The sequence below is a fragment of the Peromyscus maniculatus genome, chromosome 17, assembly GCF_049852395.1.
Source record: "Peromyscus maniculatus bairdii isolate BWxNUB_F1_BW_parent chromosome 17, HU_Pman_BW_mat_3.1, whole genome shotgun sequence".
NCBI lineage: Eukaryota > Metazoa > Chordata > Mammalia > Rodentia > Cricetidae > Peromyscus > Peromyscus maniculatus.
The window spans coordinates 57,355,748-57,379,127 of NC_134868.1; the positions used below are offsets into that span (position 1 = coordinate 57,355,748).

At 51.1% G+C, this 23,380-nt stretch overlaps 1 protein-coding gene and 1 pseudogene across 1 annotated transcript; one reads left to right on the plus strand and one right to left on the minus strand.

The window, feature by feature from the left end:
* Nucleotides 1-1,934: 1,934 nt before the first annotated feature.
* Grk1 (G protein-coupled receptor kinase 1) lies at nt 1,935-16,510 on the minus strand. The gene is made up of 7 exons (XM_006981286.3): nt 15,812-16,510; nt 14,345-14,472; nt 12,926-13,083; nt 12,460-12,543; nt 8,702-8,830; nt 7,463-7,660; nt 1,935-5,783 (listed from the first exon to the last, which is right to left on the minus strand). The coding sequence occupies exons 1-7, from the start codon at nt 16,508-16,510 to the stop codon at nt 5,485-5,487; spliced, it is 1,695 nt and encodes a 564-aa protein (XP_006981348.1). The 3' UTR covers nt 1,935-5,484.
* Nucleotides 16,511-21,228: 4,718 nt separating this feature from the next.
* LOC143269094 (peptidyl-prolyl cis-trans isomerase A pseudogene) lies at nt 21,229-21,815 on the plus strand (annotated as a pseudogene).
* The last annotated feature ends 1,565 nt before the right edge of the window (nt 21,816-23,380 follow it).

Genomic DNA, 23,380 nt, shown 5'->3' on the forward strand with positions numbered 1-23,380 from the left:
GCAGAGTCCTGTCAACTGTCCTCACTCACACCACTCAGGGGTTTAGCTGCACTTACTTGAAGAAGTGCAAAAAGTGTGGGTCTCAGTCAGTGTTCTATTGCTGTGAAGAGACACCATGACCACGGCAGCTTTAATAAAGGAAAAGATTTAATTGAAGCTTGCTCACAATTGCAGCGGTTCAGTCCACTGTCATCACGGCGGGTAGCATAGCGGCACACAGGCAGACGTGGTGCTGGAGGAGGAACTGAGAGCTCTGCATCCTGATCCACAGGCGGCAGGAAGAGAGAGACCCTGGGCCTGCCTTGAGCATCTGAAACCCCAAAGCCCACCCCCAGGAACACACTTCCTCTAACAAGACCACACTCACTCCCAATCTCTCTCAAGTAGAGCTACTACTGTCTAATGGCCAAGCATTCAAATATTTGAATCTATGGGGGTCATTCCTATTCACACCACCACACTCCACTCCCTGACCCCCAAAGGCTTGTAGCTATATTATAGTACAAAAATGCATTCAGTCCAACTTCAAAAGTCCCCATAGTCTATCACAGTTTCAACACTGTTTAAAAGTCCAAAGTGTCTTCTGAGACTCATGGCAATCTCTTAAGTATAAGCCCCTGTAAAATAAAAGTCAAAAAGCAGATCACATACTTCCAACATACAATGGCACAGGATATACATTACCAGTCTAAAACACAAAGAAGGGACCATAGTGAGGAAACACTGGACCAAAGCAAGACCAAAAATCAGCAGGTCAAACTCTAGACTCCCCATACCCACGTCTGATGTCAAAGTGCTCTTCAGATCTCTAACTCCCTTCAGATTTGTTGACTGCAGCACACTTCTCTCCCTTGGGCTGGTTCCATTCCCTGTTAGCAGCTCTCCTCGGCAGGTATTCCACAGCTCTGGCATCTTCAACATCTTGGGGTTTCCAAGGCAATCCAGGCTTCTCCTTCATAGCTTCAGGCAATGGCTTCTCTGGGCCTCCATACAGGGACATCCTTGACAGCCTGGCCTCAGCAGCTTTCCTTAGTCTCACAGGGAGATTCCACACCCCTTTCTTCTATCCTTGACTCTAAAGCCAAACCATGTGGCAGAAGCTGCCAAGATCTGCTGCTTGCTAGAGCTGGAACATGGCCCCCCCTATTCAGTTACATCTGCATCTGTTTTCTGTTGATTGTTTCCTTTACTTCTTAAGATTTTGTTAATTCCTTTTCACAAATTGGAAGCTTAACTGAGTAGAGTCTTGCTCTGAGATCACCACTCCCGTTATTCCATTTAGCATCAGACTTTTCTTAAATCTGTCTATCTCCTTGAGCACAAGACTTAGCTCCATTCCACTTTTCCTGGCGTCCCTTTTTCTCCTCAAACTGTACGTTTTGTATTTTTCCTTGCTCAATTTGCTCTTTTTCATTATAGAGTTGCATAAGAGTGGCCACTAGTAACCACATGATATTCTCAATAATAGGCTGTTTTAAAATCTTTTCTGCCAATGTCGTTAATCCAAAACTCTTATATTTAGCATCAGGCAGCCACATTCTTCACAAAAACATCCCAAGAACAGTCTCTAGGCCACTTACTAAGATTCTCCTCTGAAACCTTTTGAGCCAGGCCATCATAACCTACGTTGTTCTCAGCCCCTCTGTCTTCCATGCTCCTCCTAGCATGGCCCATTAAACCTCAAAAGCATTCAAATGCTCTCCTAGTCCAACGTCCCAAAGTCCACATTCTGCCAACAAGCAGTATGGCCAGGCCTGTCACAGCAATACCCAGCTCCCTGGTACCAATTTATGTCTTAGTGTTCTCTTGCTGTGAAGAGACACCAAGACCATGGCAACTCTTATAAAGCAAAACATTTAATTGGAGCTTGCTTACAGTTTCAGAGGTCTAGTTCTTTATCATCATGGCAGGAAGCATGGCGGCATGCAGGCAGGCATGGTGCTGGAGAAATAGCTGAGAGTTCTACATCTGGATCAGCAGGCAACAGGAAGAGAGAGACACTGGGCCTGGCTTGAGCATTTGAATCTTTAAAGCCTACCTCCAGGGGGAAAAAAAAACAAACAAACCACTTCCTCTAACAAGGCCACACCCACTCCAACAAGGCCACACCTCCTAATCCCTGTCAAGTAACTCCTCTCCCTAATGATGAAGCATTCATATCTATGAGCCTATGGGGGCCATTCCTTTTCAAACCACTACAGTGTGTGTTTATACCATTCTTGTCTAGAACCAGAAGTCTACGTTGTTTGGTAAAATTCTAAAGTTGACAGTTCACTTTCTATTGCTATAACAAACCACAGACAGGGTAATTTATGAGGAGGTTTATTTAGCCCACAGTTTTGGAAGCTGGAAAGCCAAGATGAGTGGCCCCATTTGTTTGGCTTCTGGTGATGGCACAGTGGACTCACAGAGAGAATATGTAGACAGCCAGGAAGCCAGGGGGCTCAGGGTTAGACCCACGCCCATAGAGGAATCCACTCTCTTACAGCCCAGACAGAACCCCACAGAAATAGCTAAGCCTTTCCAAAGAACTCCCACAAAAGACCAGCTCCTTTCCTCTACCTTTGAAAGGCCCCACTACTACCCACACTACCTCACAGGAGATACAGACCTTGGGGCATGCACAAAACCTTCATCAAACCATAGCTGAGGACTCGGGTGCTTAGCCTCCCAGACCACTTGTGACGTGATTTGGGGTTTGGAAAATCTGCTGGAGAGGGCCTGCTGGAGAATTTCATCATCCTTGATAATTATTCCTATAATTATCAATAAAATCCAAAAAAAGGAATGAAGTCCAAACCCAGTTTGAATATGCGGCAAAAGCTGACACAGCCCTACTGTTCATGGTGGGTTCCTGCCTTTCACTAGATGACCTCCAACTCCCAGAGTCCTCTCTGTCTCATCTAAAGTGCCTCCTCTACCAGGTCCCTTCTGAGGGTGAAGAATTACTAGAGCCATTGCAGAAATGAATCTCACCGCAGCTGTATATCTCTGAGTGGTCAAACGTGAAACAGTTCACAGCATGCTGGCGACCTGGTTACAAGACAGCCTGTATCTTACAGGGCTCCCAGGTAGGCTTCTAGTCCGAGAGATGTCTCCTCATCTTGAGGATAAAAAGGTCCTTTCCTGTAGAGTCCCTAGAGGCCTGTAGAGGCCTGTGTAGCAGCGTCCATGACATCTTTCAACTGGTGATGGTCCTCTGCTAGCTGTTTTCCTGGGAGATTATAACCAAGACGGCCGGCAGCTGTCAGAATCAGAGTGGGTAAGTTGCAGCTCCCTGGAGTCAGCGTCCAAGCAAGACCTGAGCTCTAGGACCTAGGAGTTTATAAGCTCTGGGGATGAGGAGGGACAGTGGGAATGGGGGAAACTCTTTAGGCCAAAAGGTCACTATCCCTGAGAGAACACCTACAGTGGAGGTCCCCTAAAATGGTCAAAGAAATCTTTAGGACAGGAGTTGGCTAAAATCTCCACCCAGCGAGCACAGAGCCAGCAATCCATCCTTTACTCAGCACCCCTCTGATGAAGCTAGCAGCACCCCGCATGGACAACCAAGAACATGGCTGCCGGGTGTCTGCGCTCACTGGCTGAGCCTTAGGATGTATCTCTTTGAGTGACGCTCAAGCTTACGTATGTGAGTGGGCCCGAGTGAGAAGAGACCTCCCCGATTAGACCCTAAGAGACACAGAAAAGCAAAGCAGCGTGGCTCCCAGTTCCATCCCTTCTTGTTGATGGGTCTGCAACAGGCTGGCTGGATTTAGATTTTTGAAAAGACTTACAGAGCACCCATTTAAATCTGAATTTCGGACAATGAATAGTTTTAGTGTAAGTGTGTCTCAAATACTGCTGAGACATACTTAACCTGGGACAGTGTTCACTATTCCTCTGAAATTTAAAATGGACTGTGTGTCTTGCTCTTTGGTCTATAGTGCTGGGTGGTGGTCCTGGCACTGAGCCTATGCAGCCACATAGCTTCCACCGTCAGCTCCATGAGCTCAGGGCTGGGCAAACAGGAATGACGGCTAGTGTAACAAGGACCAGGCCTCCCCAAAACCTGATGAAGCTGCTAAAACCCACCTTCTTCACACTCCTCTGCCCCCGTGAAGACCAGGATAAGACAGCCAAACTGCCAGTGTCTTCAACCCAGAGCCTATTCAAATGAGCTCCAGAATATAATAAAATAAACTATGCATCCAGGACTTGATACATGTGTGATGCTCTGCAGGATGGAGTGAACAGGGAAGGGATGATGGGAGATTTGCCTTATCTACAGCACTCAGCACTAATCGGCCACAGGACTACTGGGTCCCAAGGGGTCCCAGGCCATGGTCCAAGAGGTGTGGACACTGCCCCAAGGACCCTCCAGAGCACCCCACAATTCCACAGTGTCGGATTCTCCAAGAAGAGCAGAATCCTGGCACGGACTTCTTTAGCATCCAACATTCGTCCCCAGGATATCATGTGTGCAAGGCACCTCTATAGCAGCATCTGGACTCCTCCACAGTGCAGCTGGCCTGGGGTTTATTGGTGGCATGCTCTTGACAGACGCTTGTACCCCACACAACTTGGGGGACACCGGTCCAGTGTTGCAGTCCAGTGCTGGCTTTATCCAGCAATCTTCCAAAATTATTGGGTATATATTGGTCACCTTTCCTCACAAACGAGGAGAGGCTGTGCGGCACAAAGATGGCCTGAGAACACAGACACCCACTACAGGTGTAATGACTGTGTGAGGACTCTGGCGTACACCACATATGGCATGTCTTTGCTCAAGCATCCGCCACACATGACATTAGCATGTAAAGACTTGGGCCCCCACCACATGTGACATGACTATGACGATTTGAGTATATACCACACGTGGCATTGGCTGAGGACAGAGACCGTAGCTGTCTGAGGTAGCTGTCTCCATTCTTGAGAGGAGGCAATGACTCTCAGCTAAGTCCAGGTCAGTCTAGCCTTTCTACTCCCTGAAGACTCAGTAGCTCCAAATTGGGGGTCCATGGAGCAGGTGGTGATCAGTAAAGGCAGCTGAGGAGGCAGGAAGCAGGCAAGGAGGGGTCTGGGGTAGACCCCCAGGTACAGCCCTCTTTGGGGTACATGAGTGCCTGCAACCCTGAACTGACCAGGAGCAAACAGGTCTGCCCTGAAATATTAACTCAAAGTACTGGGAGATCCATGCTGAATGTGGGTTTCTGACCATCCAAGCTCCTGGCCACACATCTATACACAGAGGTTCTTTGAGTATTTGTATCTTACTATTCAACCTGTGGCCTTTTTGTCTCTTTTGAATGAAATATGACAAAAATATGCCAAGTCTGTAGGGTCTAGACCGAAAGTCTTGCTTGCTCCACAAGAAGCCACGGTTGCCTGGTGATCTGGGTAGAGTGAGTACGTACGGGCTGACACCAAGGTCGCATTTTTCCCATGAGCTCAGTACACTTCCCTCTCTTTACACACCAGCTCCTGCTTCCCTCGGATACTTGGCTAGGAGATGAGACACATTCCTGACTTGGATGTAGGGGCTGCCTCCTCCACAGTGATTCCCTTCATGTCATCCGGCATTTGACCGTCTGGGCGCCACACATTCAGGTCCCCAAAGATACCAGTCTCAATCATCTCCTCCTGCCAGGGAATGGGGCAGTTGCCAGAGGCAAATTCTTGGAAGAACTCCGTATCTGCTTTGTCAAAAACCACACCCTTGACTGTGGAAAAGGCACCCACATCCTGTATGTTCTTGGCATAGACAGTCCTAGAGTCCGGGATGAATGGAGGGATCAGCATCCCTGTGAAGAAACGGGAAAGAGAGATACCCCTGGTGAGGACACTGCTGGGCCAAAGGGTCCCCACAGACATACAAAAGACCAGCTGCTCTTCCCAATGCCAACAGAAAAAGCCAGCATCCCGAAGCAGGTCCATCCCTCATGCTCAGCACTCACAGACTGGATGATGGACAAGGTGGAAGATGCCCAGATCTGGTTAGAAAGGTGTGTGTGTGTGCGCGTGCGTGCGTGCGTGCGTGTGTGTGTGTGTGTGTGTGTGTGTGTGTTTCTGAGGCTGCCCTGAAGTCACAATCCTCCTGCCTCAGCCTTCCCCAGTGCTGGAGTTACAGGTCTAATTCACTGTGCCAGCTAGGAAGCCTTTTGAAATAAATTCCAGCACTTGGCTCCTCTACCTCCCCCAGACCCTGCCCCCAAAGTCTCCTTGTGAGCCAAGCATCTTGAAAACAGGGCCCTCGGTCCCTCACATGGCGACCACACCTTCTCTGCAGCCCCAGGCTCAGCGTTCTTGCCCGGCCCCAGCTTGGCATCACGGTGGCAGATGTCAGACTGAACTCTGCAGCCTCCCTCCCAGCCAGCTTCACTTCTTAATCGAAGCTACCGGATGCAGAATGTTGTTCTTATAGAGCCCAGGTGCGGCCGACCTAGCCTCGGGCCCTGACTTCCTCTGGACGCTTGGCCCCCACCCTGCCACCCTGCAGTACGCAAGCCACTAACTCCAGCTTCCCAACAGGCCTGTGCTGGCCCGGGCTGGCTGCTGGCACCCAAGTGTGACCTCTTCACCTGGCTTTCCTCCGACATGCCTGACTCAAACCTCCTGGGTCCCACTACTCCCTTGGCCCTCAGAAAACAGTCCTTGGGCCTCCTGAGCCAGGACCCATGCATTCCTTGTGGCCTCATCACGGAAGCTCTGCCAGAGCAGCCCGGCTTCGGGGGAGTTGCTGAGCTCTTCCACGTGCAAGTAACTTCTCTTGGGATAACCTTCCACCCCTGTCTATGGATCCTAGCTCGCCCCGTAGGTGATCACAGTTATCTTGAAAATGCCCCCTGGAGGGCAAGGCTACGCCTTCTATTCACCCTTGAAATGCACATGCACAGACACATTCAGGGGCGCGCGCGTGCGCGCGCACACACACACACACACACACACACACACACACACACACACCATGCACACCACACCACCACACACATAGACATTAGATGTACATACAGACATGCACCGATATGTACATGTGCACACAGGCACATGAGCATGTGTGCATGCATGGGCTCACACACAAGCAGCTACACATGCATGGATACACAGATACATGTTCACACACGACACACACACACCGTATCCTATGACAAACAATGTGGAGTAAATGAACGTCTCACAGTCAGACAAACTGCCTCACTTGAATCCTTGGATCTCTAGAATACAGGCTGAGAAGCAGGGAAAGGCCTGGAAGCAGACCCAGCTCTTGAACGCTGGCTCGCTACCCACATTTCCCACCTGACTTCAACCTGCCTGACCCCAGGGCCCAGTCCTGGGATCCTGGAGATGATTGGAGGACTAGATGAGTTGTCGGAGCTAGCTGGGGTCCCACAAGTCCTCAGCCCAGTCCACGGCTGACACCATGGAGGAGGTCCATACAGCACCCATCCCCCAAACCCTCTCGGGCTTATGGTGCCAACCGTACCAGCTTCCAGCTGCCTCCAGCTGATGTCTTTGAAGAGGATGTTCGCCCTCAGTGCATCACAGGTCCCATCCCGGAAGCCCAGGCGCTTCTCCGGGTCCTTCTCCAACAGTTCCTCACAGAAGTCCTTGCTGGCCTGGCTGAACTTGTCTGGGTACTTGACGGGCTCTGAGATGATACGCTGCTTGAGTTCCTTATTCTCTATCTGCAGGGCAGCAAACGTACCAGTTCACTCTAGCCCTGGCCAAGCCTCCAGCCTCACTGGGGTGGGGGGGCTGATGGGCCCCTCCCAGGTGGCTTGGCCAACGTTGAAAGCCTCAGATCTCAGGACAAAGAGAGGCCCCCAGCCCCCAGGAAGCCCCCAGCCACCCTATCCACTCTTACACAGCTGGTCCACTGAACACAAAGTGACCAGCAGTGAAAGTTGCTGCTGAAACGCTTAGCTGGGTGGAGATCTCACTCAACCACGTGAGAGAAACCTTAGGTGGAGAGCTTGCCTTACTCCCTGTCAGCCTTGTGGTCTCCCAAACAAAGCTTCCCCCACACGAAGTGTGTGATGTACACAGTGTGGCTCGCTCCCCGACATCCCTCCCTGTAAAGCGGACACCTCCATCATCTCTCTTTGCAGCCGTGGACAGAACAAAGGGAGCCTGTGGAACCTGAGTGAGCAGTGCTGTTAGAGCGCACAGCTCGCCCTAATGCCCGTCACTGAGGGAGACTGAGACACTTCTCCGTGCGGTCACATAACAGCACAGAGCTGTCAGCTCAGGCAGTGACAAGCAGGCGCACACTGTCCCTACAGAGACATGGGAGACAGTACCTGACTTCTGGACCAGACCAACCTTTGTGTAAACAGAAATGGAGAATGTCTGGGGTGGTTGTCCGAAGTCCCAAGAGCAGTGGCCTAGTGGCCACAGTTAGCTAGGGACCCACCAGGGGCCTTCTGTGTGGCGTCCACCCCAGAAGGACCTAATGACCGAAGCCCGCTGTCTTACGAGGGAAAACCGCCCAGTCTCAGCTAGTGCGTGTGTGCTCTGCCCTCTGCTGGCTCTGGTGTGAAAGGACCAATTTAGAATCCGTCAGCGGCGCCACCTACAGATCTCAAGAGCAGGCAGGCCTTGGGATGGAACACACAGGAGCAAGGACCCCAGAACCTGCACGGGGTATGCAGTCCTTGACACAACCCACCCATCCACGTCGGCCCCAGAATGGACCCCTGCGGGACGTCCTGCCAGACGGCACCTACCTTCTCTCCTCGGGCTCGGAAGGGTCCCCTGGCTGCGATCATCTCATACAATGTGACCCCCAGGGCAAAGTAGTCTACAGAGAAGTCATATTCTTCACCGCGGAGGAGCTCGGGGGCCATGAAACCTGCCGTCAGGAACACATGGAGATTTAGAGATGCAGCTGTTTTCCCACAGCGTGGTTCCTACCCAGTCGTCACAGAACAACTGAAGCTCTCGTGACACCCCCCCCCCCGCCCCTGGGAAGGGACAGGGGTCTCACCACAGTGATTTTCAGGACAGAAACCTCTTTGTTGTCATTGAAGGGCATTGAACATAACCCCAGCTGCTATCCACTGGATACCCACAGTTGTAACAACCAAAAAATGTCTTCCGGCCGGGCAGTGGTGGTGCATGCCTTTAGTCCCAGCACTCGGGAGGCAGAGCCAGGCGGATCTCTGTGAGTTCAAGGCCAGCCTGGGCTACCAAGTGAGTTCCAGGAAAGGCACAAAGCTACACAGAGAAACCCTGTCTCGAAAAACCAAAAAAAAAAAAAAAAAAAAAAAAAGGTCTTCTAACATAGCCAAGGATTCCTAGGGGCAGAATTGCCCTGGGCAGGAATCTTGTTCCTCGTGTGGCACCTCATCCCTAGTGAGTGATACAAAGCTTCTTTTCCCTCTACTCAGACTCAGAACAACGCAAAGCAGGACAGCGCACTGTGTGAGACTCGTGAGGTAGACAGATGCAGACAGACCTTCTGTGACTTCCTGGCCCCTTTCCTCTTACAAGGACATAGACGTGAGCTCTGTGCCCTATAATCTAGAGGGGGCCAATGACATCATTTGCTGTGGCCAAAGCCCGAGGGACCTGTGAGGTCACAGTCCTCTGCCTTCCTTGGACGCTTTGTCTCTGGCCACATGAGCCTCCTTTTAGTCCCCATAGTGAAGCTACACTGAGCTCCCTCGTGGCCCTGCCACGTGCAGGACACACCTATCCCATTCAGTGCCGAGAAGTAAGGCGGGAAGCAGCCTAGTAACGAGGAGGGGACTCTGCTCAGGACAACACAGACACGAGGAAACAGTGGCGCAAATCAGCTTCACGGAACAGCACCTGATCGAACAGCCGCTGTGCGGCCTTCTAGACAGACGTGCCCTGCCCGGTCCCCCGGGTTGTCCGGCCACAACGTGGCCATTTGCATGAACGTCCCAACCCCTGTCACCCACCACACATGTTAGTGCCCAGGGTCTACAACACGGTGCCTAAACCGTCTCCTCCCGCTCATCTTTGGCATTGCTCCTGGGCCCTCGACTGTTAGCCCTTCTGGAAGGTGAGCCGCTGACGATCCCTTCTGGAGCCATGCATGGCACGCTCCCCTCCAGAACATCGCCGGTGTTCACCCAGTGACCCTCGCAGCTGGCCGAGCTAAACCCTGATCGTGTCCCCCTTTGCCTTCATATTTTGGGTTTTTGTAAATAACGTTGTTGCTGCAGAGCCGACACCCGTGTGTTATTGGACGAGGGAGCAAGTGGATTTCTGCTTCTTCTGTAATGAACTCATCCCCTCGTGGCAGGAAGCAGACGACAGAGACGCGCCTTTCCTATGTCCAGAGGAAGAACCTCCCCCATGCACAGCCTCCGGCTGTGGCCTGAGCTGGGAGGCAGCAGAGTGGGGAGAAATCTCTAGAACGGTGTCCTTTGGTTCCTGGAATACCAGCTTCTGGTTTGCCTACTAACTCAGCATTTCCAGAGCCTCACTGGAGGACCAGCCAAAGGATTCACATGTGGGTAGAGACGCCGTGGCATCCACCTGAAGAGTCAGAGCCAGCTCAGGAAGGTGGTGATTGGGCAGGCAAGGGTGCCCTCTTGTGGCCAGCCAGGCTTCCTACTCAGTCCTGAGCAGGACCGGTTTCTGGTCTTGGAGTAAGTTCTTTTAATCTTCAGTGGATTTGGGATGTGCCGTGGACTGGAGAGATCCAAGTGAAGTTTGAACTAGTTCATGAAAGCAGGTGCAGCCATGTCTTCACAAGGTTGTGTGATGGCTCCAGGCCAAGCTGTTTCCAGAATCCTTTTCTCAGACCTCCTTCACCCTGTGCCTGCCCAGAGCCCTCAGCACCCACCATCAACCAAGACACAGGCTAAACAGCCATCATGCCCCATGAGGACCAGTATGGATCTGTCCTACCCTGGAATGTAGGAGGAAAGTTCCTGTCCCTTTACCCACCATGGCATCAGAGATGATCTCAGGTGGGACCCGAGGCACAGGGTCCTTACACACAAGTACAAAGCAAGATCCTATCTCCACTCTGTATATATCCCAACTTAGGTTCCGTCTGAAGCCAGACATCCAGGGAAGAAGGAAGACATCAAAGAAATCCTGTCAGAAATCAACCTGAACATGACAACCCAGAATGTGGAGACCGGAAGGACTTAAATGCAGGTGTGTCTACCACATATGAGTGCTGGTGTACAGCGGTCACTGAACAGACTCACAAGCCTATGTGGTAAGTGTTAGCGCCGAAGGCTCTGACAGATGAACATGCCATGAGGTCATCTAGCCACTATGCATGGGCCTGGACCATGCATCCGCTCCCCCTGACTCGGTCTCTCCTCTGCATGAGGAGGATGAAGGCAGATGCGTGAGGAAGGAAGCAAACACAAATGGTCTCGTGTGTGTGTGTGTTTGTGTGTGTGTGTGTGTGTGTGTGTGTGTGTGTACATAGACACAGGTACACCTATAATCATACATATATGTGCAAATGTACACAAAACATATACAGATGCAAAGATGCATGCCTATACATGCACAGATACAGGTACTGAGCATACACCCAGAGATGCTGATACACATTCACACATGAATACTCATATATCCACAAATTCATGTGTGAAATATGTACATATACAGAGGCACACAAAGACATGTGCATGCACAAAGACACATTTATAAAGATGCACACATATACATGTCTGCATATGTGCACACAGACTATCATGAGTGCATGCATACACAGAGGTGCCTTCATACACGTGCATGCATGTGTGCACACAGAGGGAGTTGTGTGCTTACATACATGTAAGATATGCATAGATGTTCACTGATGCACATGCATGTACAGGCTCATGGGCATCCACACATGTACTTACACAGAAAGGTGTCCATGTGCACACGCAGTCACACCTACAAGACATACACCTGTATACACCACATGAGAGAAAGCACACATGTGGGAGTGTGTGAACACACAGGTAGGCATGTACGCACACAGAGACACACATGTGCATACCCTGCATATTGGTGGACACCTACCAGGGTTTTACTGAAACCTAGCAAGAGCAGCCGAGGGAAAGTTCCTGCCCCCGGTGCTCTGTGGTGTGACCCACACGGTGACCCCAAGGCCCCAGCTCTTCCGTGAGAACCCCCTGGACAAACTCACTCTGTCAATACCTGGGAAGCCACCGAGTGTGGGAGCCTGACATTCTCTCTGCCCACCCAGAGGGGCAGCTTCACCACAGAGGGCGAGGCAGGGAGCCAGCGAGGCTGCCAAGGCAGGGTAGGGCTGTCACTGCGGGGAACACACAGTTCTTGAGCTGCTGAGCAAAGCCTGATTGTCGCTGTTTGCCTAGGAGATAAGGGAGCCGCAGTCCACAGCCCCCACTCTCTGCCGCCACCTTAGGAATTGGGGGCCCTGCTGCCTCTGGCTCTGGGGGAGAGGAGGACCCGGGCCTCTTCCTGGATGCCGAGCCTCTCCGGGCCCCACCCCCAGTGCTCAGGTCTTACCTGGGGTCCCCGCGTAGCCCTTGGTCTTGTTCTGCCCTTCCTTCAGCTCCACGGCCAACCCAAGGTCAGAAATCCGGATATTGCCTGAAAGCAAATATAAGCCGAGGTCACGCACATTCCGCGGAATAGAGGTGCCAGGTGAGCCCAGGGCTCGGCAGGGCTCCCCTGCACAGTAGAAAAACCGCACGTACACACATGTTCTGTGTACACACATACCCCACTCTATACACTATCCACTCCCCACAAAGATACAGCATACACATGATAGGCAAACCACACGTATCTTACACACGAACATGTAACACCTGCCGCGTGCGTACAGACAGACAGACAGATACTCATATACCACACAGCTCACACCACTGCCCTTTATACACTAATACCCATTAGGCCCCTCTGCAGTGACTTTCAAAGAGGCTGAAGAAGCCATGCTTTGGGCCCCTCCCTCCACTCCGGGGGGGCTCACCGTCGTTGTCCAGCAGCACATTCTCCGGCTTGAGGTCCCGGTACACAATGCGTCTCTGATGCAGGTGCTCCAGACCACTGATGATCTGGGCCGTGTAGTAGATTGCTCGCGGTTCAGGGAAGCCAGGGTTCTCTTCATCCACGTTGTAGATGTGGTACCTGGGGGCAGAACACCATGGGAGGTACCCACACAGGGCTGAAGGGCAGTAAAGCTCAGAAACAGCGCCAGGGTCTTAGGGCACACACACGTATCAACACAGCATGGTCACCAAGCATCAATGTTCTCCTGGAGAAACCCAAGGCTAGAGGCCTCAGATACCTCACACCTTACCCACCACTGTTAGAGGGACATACAAGCTTGTTACTCAACACCCCCTTCCTTCTGACCCCAAAGCAGTGCCAGGACAGGGCCAAGGGAAGTGAGTCAGCCCCAGTTTCTTAAAACACAAGTGACCCCAAGTCTCTAAGTACACCCGTGGTCTGCTCCAGCAGACCTTGAACCCTTTGGTGGATTTGACACCAACACTTCCCTCACAGCCCCCTCTCCGCAGGGCCCTCTTCACAGGCCCCTCAAGTGTGTCCTTTTTTGGACTCTTTCTTGCACACGCCACCCCAACACTTTACAGGGAAGCGAAGCAAGCTCCAAGCCGGAAGACATGACCTAAGCCGCAGGGAGAGTGGGTGAAGACCAGAGGCCTCAGAGATAACCAGAGGCCCCTGGGGATGGGGACAGAATCACCCAGCATCCCTTGCAGCCCTCTTCCTCTTCTACGGGATTCTCACAGACTGGTTGTCTAGACCTCCTATGACCTGTCTGCTCGAGCAGTGATGTAAATAAAAGCAAGGAAGGGAGAGACTCAGGCTTTTGCAAGTTATAGTTCCCTTCAGCGGCACCCTACAGCCCCAGGGCACCCCAGGGTCCCACTGCGTTAGCCTCGTGCACCAGGTACCTAAGAGTCTCATCATTTTAACTTTGTGTGTCATTATTATTTGTATTTTACAGAACAGGAAACTGAGGCAAAGAGTGGTGAAGTCATCAAGCCAGTTAAGGCCGGTGACCTGACCTCCCCAAGGATGCAGGAACCACCTCAGAGCACCATCAGGCTCGGCCAAGCCAGGCACCAACAGGGGTGGCACTCTCCTGTGTAGGCAATAGGCAAGCCGGCTCGAGCTGGTCTTCCAGCTCTATCCCTACAGGACTGGCCACTGATGGAATTGCTCATTTTAATTTCTTAGCCCTCTCAACCCATGGTACCCCATCACAGCCATCCACAGCACCACATGCCCCCTGTCACCTGTCCCCAACAATCATGGAGATACTCGAGAATGTGCAATGACAGATACAGCCTAAGTCCTGGGCCCCACGGGACGTGAACTGGGCACCCTAGTTGAAACCAAGCCCAGGTTTGGACACCATTACCTTATGTCACCTCCATTCATGATGGTCATCACCAGACAGAGGTCGGTCTTGGTCTCAAATGCATAGGCCAGAGACACAATGAACCTGCTGTGTACTTTGGCCAGAATCCTCTTCTCGACCATGGCACCCTGGAAGCAGAGTTGGGATCCTCAGTCCTCGGGAATGCACTGTGGAGGGCAGCCTGCATGCCGGGCACAGCACAGGGCAGGCTGCAATGTGTGAGATCCGGCATGCATTCGTTCAGGGGTACAGGCTTGGTGCCCACCAGGACATCTCTATCACTGCCCTCTCCCTGCACATGCTCACTCCACCATCCAGTCCTTGCTTATGTCCTCCACTAACTCCCAATGCAGCCTGCTTCCCGTAGACCCTGCTTTACTGTTCACTTTATTCTAAACATCTGAACGTGTGAAAGGGACGAGGACAAAAGGTCAAGCCGATTCATTCTGCATAGGTCCCACCAGGACACTGAAGTCAGAAAAGATTCAGTGTTGTATTGGGTTGCATGTAGATGTGGGTGGCCCAGAACATGAATGACATTTCCATAAAGCTGGAGTTACTCCTTTGTTTGCTATTTTGAAACATCTCTCACTATGTAGCCCTGGCTTTCCTGGAACTCTCCATGTAGACCATTGAACTCACCGAGATCCACCTGCCTCTGCCTCCTGAGTGCTGGAACTAAAGGCATGCGCCACCACACCTGAGCATAAAGCTCTTTTTTAAAGATTAACATCAGACCAGCATGAGGTGCCGTCCCCAAGGCCCCTGGTAAAGGTGCCTGGATTTGTCTGACGCCCCCACTTGCTGTCTGCACCTAATGTTTGACCTTTCACCGAAGGCTCAGGGACCTGCGGGGGGAGGGGGGACTGGTGTCCGTCCCCAAGAGTTTCACAGCATTATCTGTACTGTACAGCAGGACTGTGCGGGGCTGTGTCCCTGGGACAATAAGCCGCTTTCGCTGATCCTACCTTAAGTAGGCACTGACGCCAACAAAGGAGGAAATAAAATGCTGGCAGCCTGCCTATGTCCTCCAGTCATTCTTCTCCCCCCCGGAAACCTGTGTTCAGGAAAACTAGTCCTGCACTCCAGCATCACAGATGGGCTCTGCCTTGTGTAAACAGCGTCTGCCAATGTGACGTTCCGCTGACAGAGTCCTGCCTCACCGTGTGTGTGTGTAATCACAACAGGAGACACACTTTGAGGAAAGGTTTCTAGAAAGCCAGATACACGCTCCAGACAGCAACTGCCTGCAAATGACTCTTCCCCCCTGAACTGCTCCTGAGTGTGGTTCATACGGATGGACAGCAGCCTGCCAATGGCTGCCTGAGCAGGGAGAAGGGGTTGTCCAAACGGCAGGATACATGCACAGAGGCAGAGGCCTATGTAGAGCTCCACAGGTGGGCGGCCGCCATTCTACCATCCCTCCAGCCCACGGAGCACCTTCTGCTGGCCGGGCTCCCGCCCTACCTGGTAGCCCTTCCTCTTCTTCAAGCGTTTCTTGTTGAGCTTCTTACAGGCGTACATCTTGCCAGTTGCCTTCATTTGGCAGGCCGACACCTCCCCAAAGCCCCCTTTCCCCAGAACCCTGAAGTCCAGGAACCAGTCTTCGCCTATGGGCTGGCCCTCCAGCCACTTCCACTGGAGGAACCTCAGGAAGTACAGGCTTTCCAGGTACTCCTGGAAGGGGGCCTGGCTCAAGTGATCCAGCGTGGCCTGCAGCAGAGGCTGGAAGAGGCCGTCCTGGCTCCCCATTGGCCCTTCCTTCACCTTCGCCACCATGCCCTGGTCCAGAAAACTGCAGAAGAGTGTGGCCTGTGGGTCCAGGTACTCGGCCAGGATGGCCTGTGTCTTCTGCGGCCGCAGATCATCATCGGCTGTGTCATAGTCCTCGATGTCCTTCCAGAGCTCCAGGGCTGGCACATGCCTCTCCTCTGTCTTCAGGAACTGTTGGAAGAGCCTCTTGCCAATGGGTTGCTCTGAGCACAGGCTCTCGAACTCCAGGCTGAGGCTGTCACGGAGACTCTCGCACTTGGACAGCGGGGGCAACCGGAGCTTGGCCAGATACTTCTTGTCCCGGGAAGACGGGGTGCTGCTTCCATCAAAGCTGCCCCGGGCAGCAATGAAGGCAGAGTTGGCCACGACAGTCTCCAAGGACCCGAAATCCATCCTGATGATGCCTCGTGTCCTCTTCAAGTGTTAGGAGCCATAGGCTGAAGTGCAGCTCGAGGCACCTGCAGCCAAAGCAGGCCTGACCCTATGCCCTTGGCCTATGGCCTGTTCCTGCCCTTGTGGGACAAGGGAGGCATGCAGCCGTGGCCGGGATGCTTGGAGAGCCACTAAGAAGCCCCGGGAGAGCAGGACTGACAAGCATCTTGATAAATCCCAGCCCTGGGGTCACCAAGGACACCTTAGGGGTGACCAAGCAGGTGCCAGAAAAAGACAATCCCCTAAGCTGTTGCAAATCGGATTAGCAGCTCGGCTCTCTCCCCCTGGGTGCTGTCTTCGTGCTCCCAAGGGAAGGGCACACCACAGTCTCCTGGAAGCCCCTGGGGAGTGGTTCTGTCTTTCCCTAGCCTCAGCAGGTGCACAGGACCTGTCTGTGTCCCGCTGGGATGTGGGTCTGCGGTAGGCAGGCCCGGGAGCAACCTCCATTTGTAAAGAGGGTTGTCTTCCACACTGCTTCGTTTTTATCCTTAAGAGAGTAGCAGGTGAGAAGCCTCCCGATAACAGGAACGTAGAGAGGAAAGCCCTCAGTGACCAGTTTCCCCGTCTGTAGGTGAGATCATGGATACTTGATGGTGACCAACTGGTCTCCTCCATGAAGGAGAATTGCCACAAAATGGGTAGAGGACAAAGATAGGCTACAGGAGAACCTCAGACCATCACACTGAGTCCCCTGTTGAGCCAGAAGATTCATAAGACATGGGCCTGGGATGCACCTAGGACACAGCTGGATTCAGGTGGGCATACCTGAGACAGACTTGAAACATCAGGAACACATCTAAAGCACACGCAGGACCCAGCTTAGAGAGTAATCACACCCAGGATACACCCGGGCATGGTAGAATCTATGGGCATGTCACCATCTCCTGGGGACCATGGCTGTCATCTCTGCAGGTGCTCCTAACAGTTTGAGGAGGAGCCACAGGGAGTGAGCACTTCCAGGGAGGAGGTTGGGAAGGCTTGCAGGATGAAGTCAGGAGGCTAGAGGAGTGTTTAGCCCACCCGCCTTCTCTGAGGGGCGGTAGGGTGCTTCAGGTGGGGACAGGATCTTCCGTCGTGACCGAAGAAATGGAAAGAGAACTTCTGGGGAATGCCAGCTCCCTCCCCCACCTCCCACCTCCTAGCAAGGGCTTGTGACAGGAAGATTGGCAAGTAAATATTTGAGATAAACAGTATCTCACTGTCCCCAAGTGACCTGGGCTAGTCCCAGCCCTGCCACTTAGCAGCTGGTGACCTTGGACAGACCGTTATCTGATTCTTACACCAATCAGGACCAAAGGGGACATGGTTCTCAACTATGGGGGTACCTTGCCAGCAGGGCCACCCAGAGCGCTGAAATCCACATTCCACCTGCCTCAGAGGGCCTGGCGGAGCTCGGGCTTCCATCTGGGACAGGCTCCTGGGTGATTTACGCGGAAGCTGTGGGGCAGGACCATGAACTGGTTAGAGCTGAAGAATTCCAGAGTGCCTTCCTTCGCACTGGGAAGGCCCTTTGTAGAAGGGACCAAGGACGATTTGGTGACCAAAGTTGGACAAGTTTGGTTCCTGGCCCAGAATATTCAGACAGAGGAGTGGAGTATATAGTTTCTCCCAAACTCGTCTCTGGGTGTCCTTGTTCAGTTAAACTTTTGAGGAAATGGCAGAGCACACACAGATGACGGGGCGTGGTTGGGGGGCAGTGAGAGATGGAGGGGGAAATAAGAAGGAGAGAGATCCCTCAACAGTAATAGCCCCCCAAATTTCATCACAGCATCTTAGTAAATATCTGACAATGGCAGCATTAGACTCAGGGTACCTATGACACCAGGACCTTGGGGTACCCTTTGTAGACAGAGCCTTTCCCACACCCTCAGCCCCCGGGGGTCCCCAGGTCCACTCTCTGTGGCTACATTGTGCCACTGAAAGGGTGCTGTGTGAGTCCGGGCCCTTTGGGGGACTAGCATTTCCCTCTCAGGGAATTCTCTAGACGTGGATGGCAGGTGCCCAGAGCTCCTTCCTTCTTGTGGCTGAATACTGTTCCATGTTCCATGGAGATGCTCCACGGTCTAACCAGGCATCCAGAGGAGGACCTTTGGAATTCTTTCCAGGTTCGGGCTATTCTACATAAAACTATTGTAAGCATTATTGTATTTTTGTATGTAAATTTCTACTGCTTTGGGATAAATATCCAAGAGTGTAATTCTGGGTAGCTCTGTGTTTGCTCTACAAACAGTTGACAAACTGATTTCCAGATGTGCTTTCCATTCCCACCAGCAGCCACGGAAGCCAGACACTCACATCCTTCATGGGACTGGGATTTCCAGATGTGCCTTCCATTCCCACCGGCAGCCACGGAAGCCAGACACTCACATCCTTCGTGGGCCTGGCTTGTTTGGCCATCCTGCCCTGGTAATGTTTTTCATTAACATATACTAATTATACAAAACAATGAGTTTCACTGTGATGTTTTCATGCATGTATAATGGGCTCTGAACATATTCACCCCCTGTTACTCTCTGGTCTCCTTCCTCTTCCCACTGACTTCCTTCCCAAATCGTTCCTCCTATTTTTCCACATCTCTGGGAATATCTATGTTTCTATTTTTATCTATCTTCTGTATATGTCAGAAAGCATGTGACATTTGTCTTTCTGAGTCTGTCTTATTTCACTCAAAATAATAATATTCAGCTCCACCTATTTTCCTGAAAATGAAATTATTTCTTTGTTCTTTGCCGGTTTCTAAAGTTTTATTTATTTATGTATTGTTTTAATGTATGAGTGCTCTGCCTGCATGTACAGCTGCATGTCAGAAGAGGGCATCAGATCCCATTATAGATGGTTGTGAGCTGCCATGGGGGTGCTGGGACTCGAACTCAGGACCTCTGGAAGAGCAACCAGTGCTCTTAACCACTGAACCGGTTTTAACTTACCTTTCCTCAGGGGTTAACCACAGAGATTACTTTCCTAGAGGCCAGTGTGCCAGCCAAGCCTCCACTTTGGGTAGCATTTACCAAAGTGTCTTCCTACCATATTCTAATTGTGAGGCTGGTTTTGATCATTGGATCTGAAGCATCCTTTGCATGTTGGTCCTACGCCTGGTCCTGTATCACACGGGTGCTTTTCAAATGTCTTCTCCAGGCAGTAACGTGTCTTTTCATTTATACCTGGGCTTTCACGGGCAGAAGTTGTTCTGTCCAAGTTACAGATTTCTTTTTATAGATTCCTTTCCTGGTGTTAGATCTAAGGGCTCTTTGACAAGCCCTAGGTTCAAAGACTTTGGTCCACGTCTTTTCCTGAAGGTTATGGTTTCCTCTTTACATTCAAGTTCATGATCTGCTTTGGGTTCGTTTGTAAAAGGCATGAGATTTAGTTGAGGCAGCATTTGTTGAAATAAAAAGGTGGAAGAAAGGACCTACGCCACAAAGTTGCGCACACACACAAACACACATACACTTACACACACACTATAAACACACATACATAACAAACACATACACTCACACACATTATAAACATACACACACTATAAACACACATACACAGTAAATACACATATGTACACACACACAAAAACAAACACATACACTCACACACACTATAAACACACATACACAGTAAATACACATATGTCCACACACACATAAACATACACACTATAAACACATATACACACATAAACATACACACTATAAACACATATACTCATACACACATTATAAACACACATACACAATAAATACACATACACTCACACACAATTATAAACACACATATACATACACTCGCACACACATTATAAACACACACACTTTAAACACACACACACACTATGAACACAGATACACTCACACATATACTCACACACACACACTATAAACATCCATTCACACACATTATAAACACACATACGGGTTAGGGATTTAGCTCAGTGGTAGAGTGCTTGCGTAGCAAGTGCAAGGCCCTGAGTTCGGTCCTCAGCTCCGGGGAGGGGGTGGGGGGACTGTTCACATCGCCGGGCGGTGGTGGAACACACCTTTAGTCCCAGCACTTGGGAGGCAGAGCCAGGTGGATCTCTGTGAGTTCGAGGCCAGCCTGGGCTACCAAGTGAGTTCCAGGAAAGGCGCAAAGCTACACAGAGAAACCCTGTCTTGAAAAAACAAAAAAAAATAAAATAAAATAAACATAAACACACATACAGTCACACTAATGATAAATATTAAAGTTTTAAATGAAACAAGGGAGAATTTGCAATAATTTGGGCCGACAATATGGCTCAGTGGGTAGAGGTGCTTTCTGCCAAGCCTGACAACCTGAGCCTGATCCCTGGGACCCACGTAGTGGAAGGAGAGAACCCCCTCCCTAAGTTGCCCTCTGCCACACACATGCCACAGCACATGTGTGACCCCTTCCCTAATAAACAAATAAAAATGCGATTTTAAAATTATAAGAAAGGGGCTTTGCAGACGCCGCTGTTCCCGTCACTGCTTGCTGCTCCCGTCACTGCTTGCTGCAGCCATGGCAACGCCACGTTCTTGACGTCTCCGCCCATGGCAAGCCCTTGGGCCGCGTCTCCTTGAGTTATCTGCAGTTTCAAAGACAGCAGAAAACTTCCGCGCTCTGAGCACTGAGAGAAAAAAATTTAGATATAAGGTTCCTCCTTCCACAGAATCATTCCAGGATTCATGTGCCAGGGTGGTGACTTCACACGCCGCAATGGCACTGGAGGCGGGTCCATCTCCAGGGAGAAATTTGAGGATGAGAACTTCATCCTGAAGCATACAGGTCCTGGCATCTTGTCCATGGCAAATGCTGGATCAAACACAAATGGTTCCCAGTTTGTTTGTTTGTTTGTTTGTTTGTTTGTTAGATAGGGTTTCTCTGTGTAGTTTTGGTGCCTGCCCTGGATCTCACTCTATAGACCAGGCTGGCCTCGAACTCATGGAGATTCACCTGGCTCTGCCTCCTGAGTGCTGGGATTAAAGGTGTGCACCACCACCGCCCGGCTGGTTCCCCATTTTTCATCTGTACCTCCAAGACTGAGTGGCTGGATGGTGAACACATGGTCTCTGGGAAGGTGAAAGAAGGCTTAAACAGTGTGGAAGCCGTGGAGCGTTTGGGGTCCCGGAATGGCGAGACCAGCAAGACGACCACCATTTCCACTGTGGACAACGCTCATTCTTTTGACTTGAGGGCTTCTTTCCCACCAGCCCATCCCTTCTGTAGCTCAGGAGAGCACCCCACCCCATCTGCTCAAAATTCCCCGCACTGACGTTCTCTGGGTTCCATATTCTCCTCATTCTCCTCCAAGTCTAGCTGGATAGCAGAGTTAAGTTTATGATTATGAATAAAAACTAAGTAAGAAAAAAAATGTAAGAAAGGATGATCAGAAGAAGGCACTAGTCTCTACAAGTGCCACATCTTCTCTTTCTTTAAAGATACCATCCTGTGTACAAACACTAATTTTCCTTAGGGCTTTGGGATTTTCTAGCAGAGGAGACTGGTTGAATCTAAATGTACAAGTGTAATGAGCCATGCAGGGGAACACAAGGCAGGACAGTGTCCTCTGAAGCAGACATTCACTTCTGACAAGGTGTAATACAGCCTGAAGCGTCTACAACAAAGCAGTTCTTAAAAATCATGCAACCACAAACCTTGTGAACAAATAATCTGCAGTTTTACTTTATTAGCGGAAAATATCATCAAAATAGCACCGGAAAAGCCTAGTGTGTTCACGTTTTGTTTTGCATGAGATCTCAAGGGGAAAAAGCTTTTAGCACACTTTGCTACAAATCCCGCCATGGCCAGACCTGGGGCCACACCACGGGGAAGACTCTTTTTGGAAGAAATGTGTGTTGTGTTGTCGGGGATGTGTGTGTGTGTGTGTGTGTGTGTGTGTGTGTGTGTGTGTGTGAGAGAGAGAGAGAGAGAGAGAGAGAGAGAGAGAGAGAGAGAGTATTAATTCACTTGATTATCTCCAGTTACATCTCTTTTCTTGCAAATGGCATCATTTGTGTGTGTGTGTCGAGGGGGGGGCGCGGAGGGGGGCAACCACACCGCTTATATTCTTTAATCATTCCCCTGCTGTCAAACCCGTACGCTGCTCCTGTAACTCAGCTGTCACAAACACGGCTGAAATAAACATTGATGTGCGAGCGTCCCCGGGATGTGCTGCCTTAGCGCCCTGTGGGTGAATAAGCCGGGGTGGTATAGCTGGGTCGTATGGACGACCTGCTTTAAGATACCCTTCTAATTCCCTGTGTTCTCTCTGTGGTGCCCGCTCCTGTTTAACAGAAGGAGTCGGTGGAGGCACGTGCTTTCTTGGGTCTTTCCCTCCCTTATCAGAGTCCAGTGGAAATGAATTCATGGAGCTATTGGAGGTCACATTTCATCGTCCCTGCGCCTCCCTTCCCAGAAGCCTGTGTCGCTGAGTACACTGATGACAGTCGGTAAATTTCTCAGACCGTCTACGGACATCTTGTGCCTCATTTGAAAATATGGCTTTGCAATCATCCACAGTCTTTGTCCCACTGTCCATTTCTGTTTCCCATGGGTCTGAAGCTGACAAAGGGAGTTCCAGCTTTGAACTTCAGTTTGAAAAGGTCCCAGAACTGCCCTAAAATCTTCCTGCTTCTCTCCAACAGCCAAGGTCCAGAGCTGGGGAGTCTATCCTAACACAAAGCCAGAGTTGGAGCTCCTGAGGAAGAGGAGAACAAAGATCTCATTTGCTTACGGCTCAGGACAAAGCAGAGCTTGCGTGGCTTCCCGAGAAGTCCTTCCCCCTCACCTACATTACTGCGGCCTGTCTAGATTGCCTGACTCTGCCTCCTGAGTGCT

What these genes read in the sequence shown, in the direction of transcription:
- Grk1 (XM_006981286.3), bottom strand. Translation starts at nt 16,510, where the DNA reads ATGGATTTCGGGTCCTTGGAGACTGTCGTGGCCAACTCTGCCTTCATT. An exon ending in AGAAGAGGAAGGGCTACCAG is followed by an intron (nt 14,473 to 15,811) that starts GTAGGGCGGGAG and finishes CTCTGCTTCCAG; the next exon opens with GGTGCCATGGTCGAGAAGAG. An exon ending in ATGAATGGAGGTGACATAAG is followed by an intron (nt 13,084 to 14,344) that starts GTAATGGTGTCC and finishes TTCTGCCCCCAG; the next exon opens with GTACCACATCTACAACGTGG.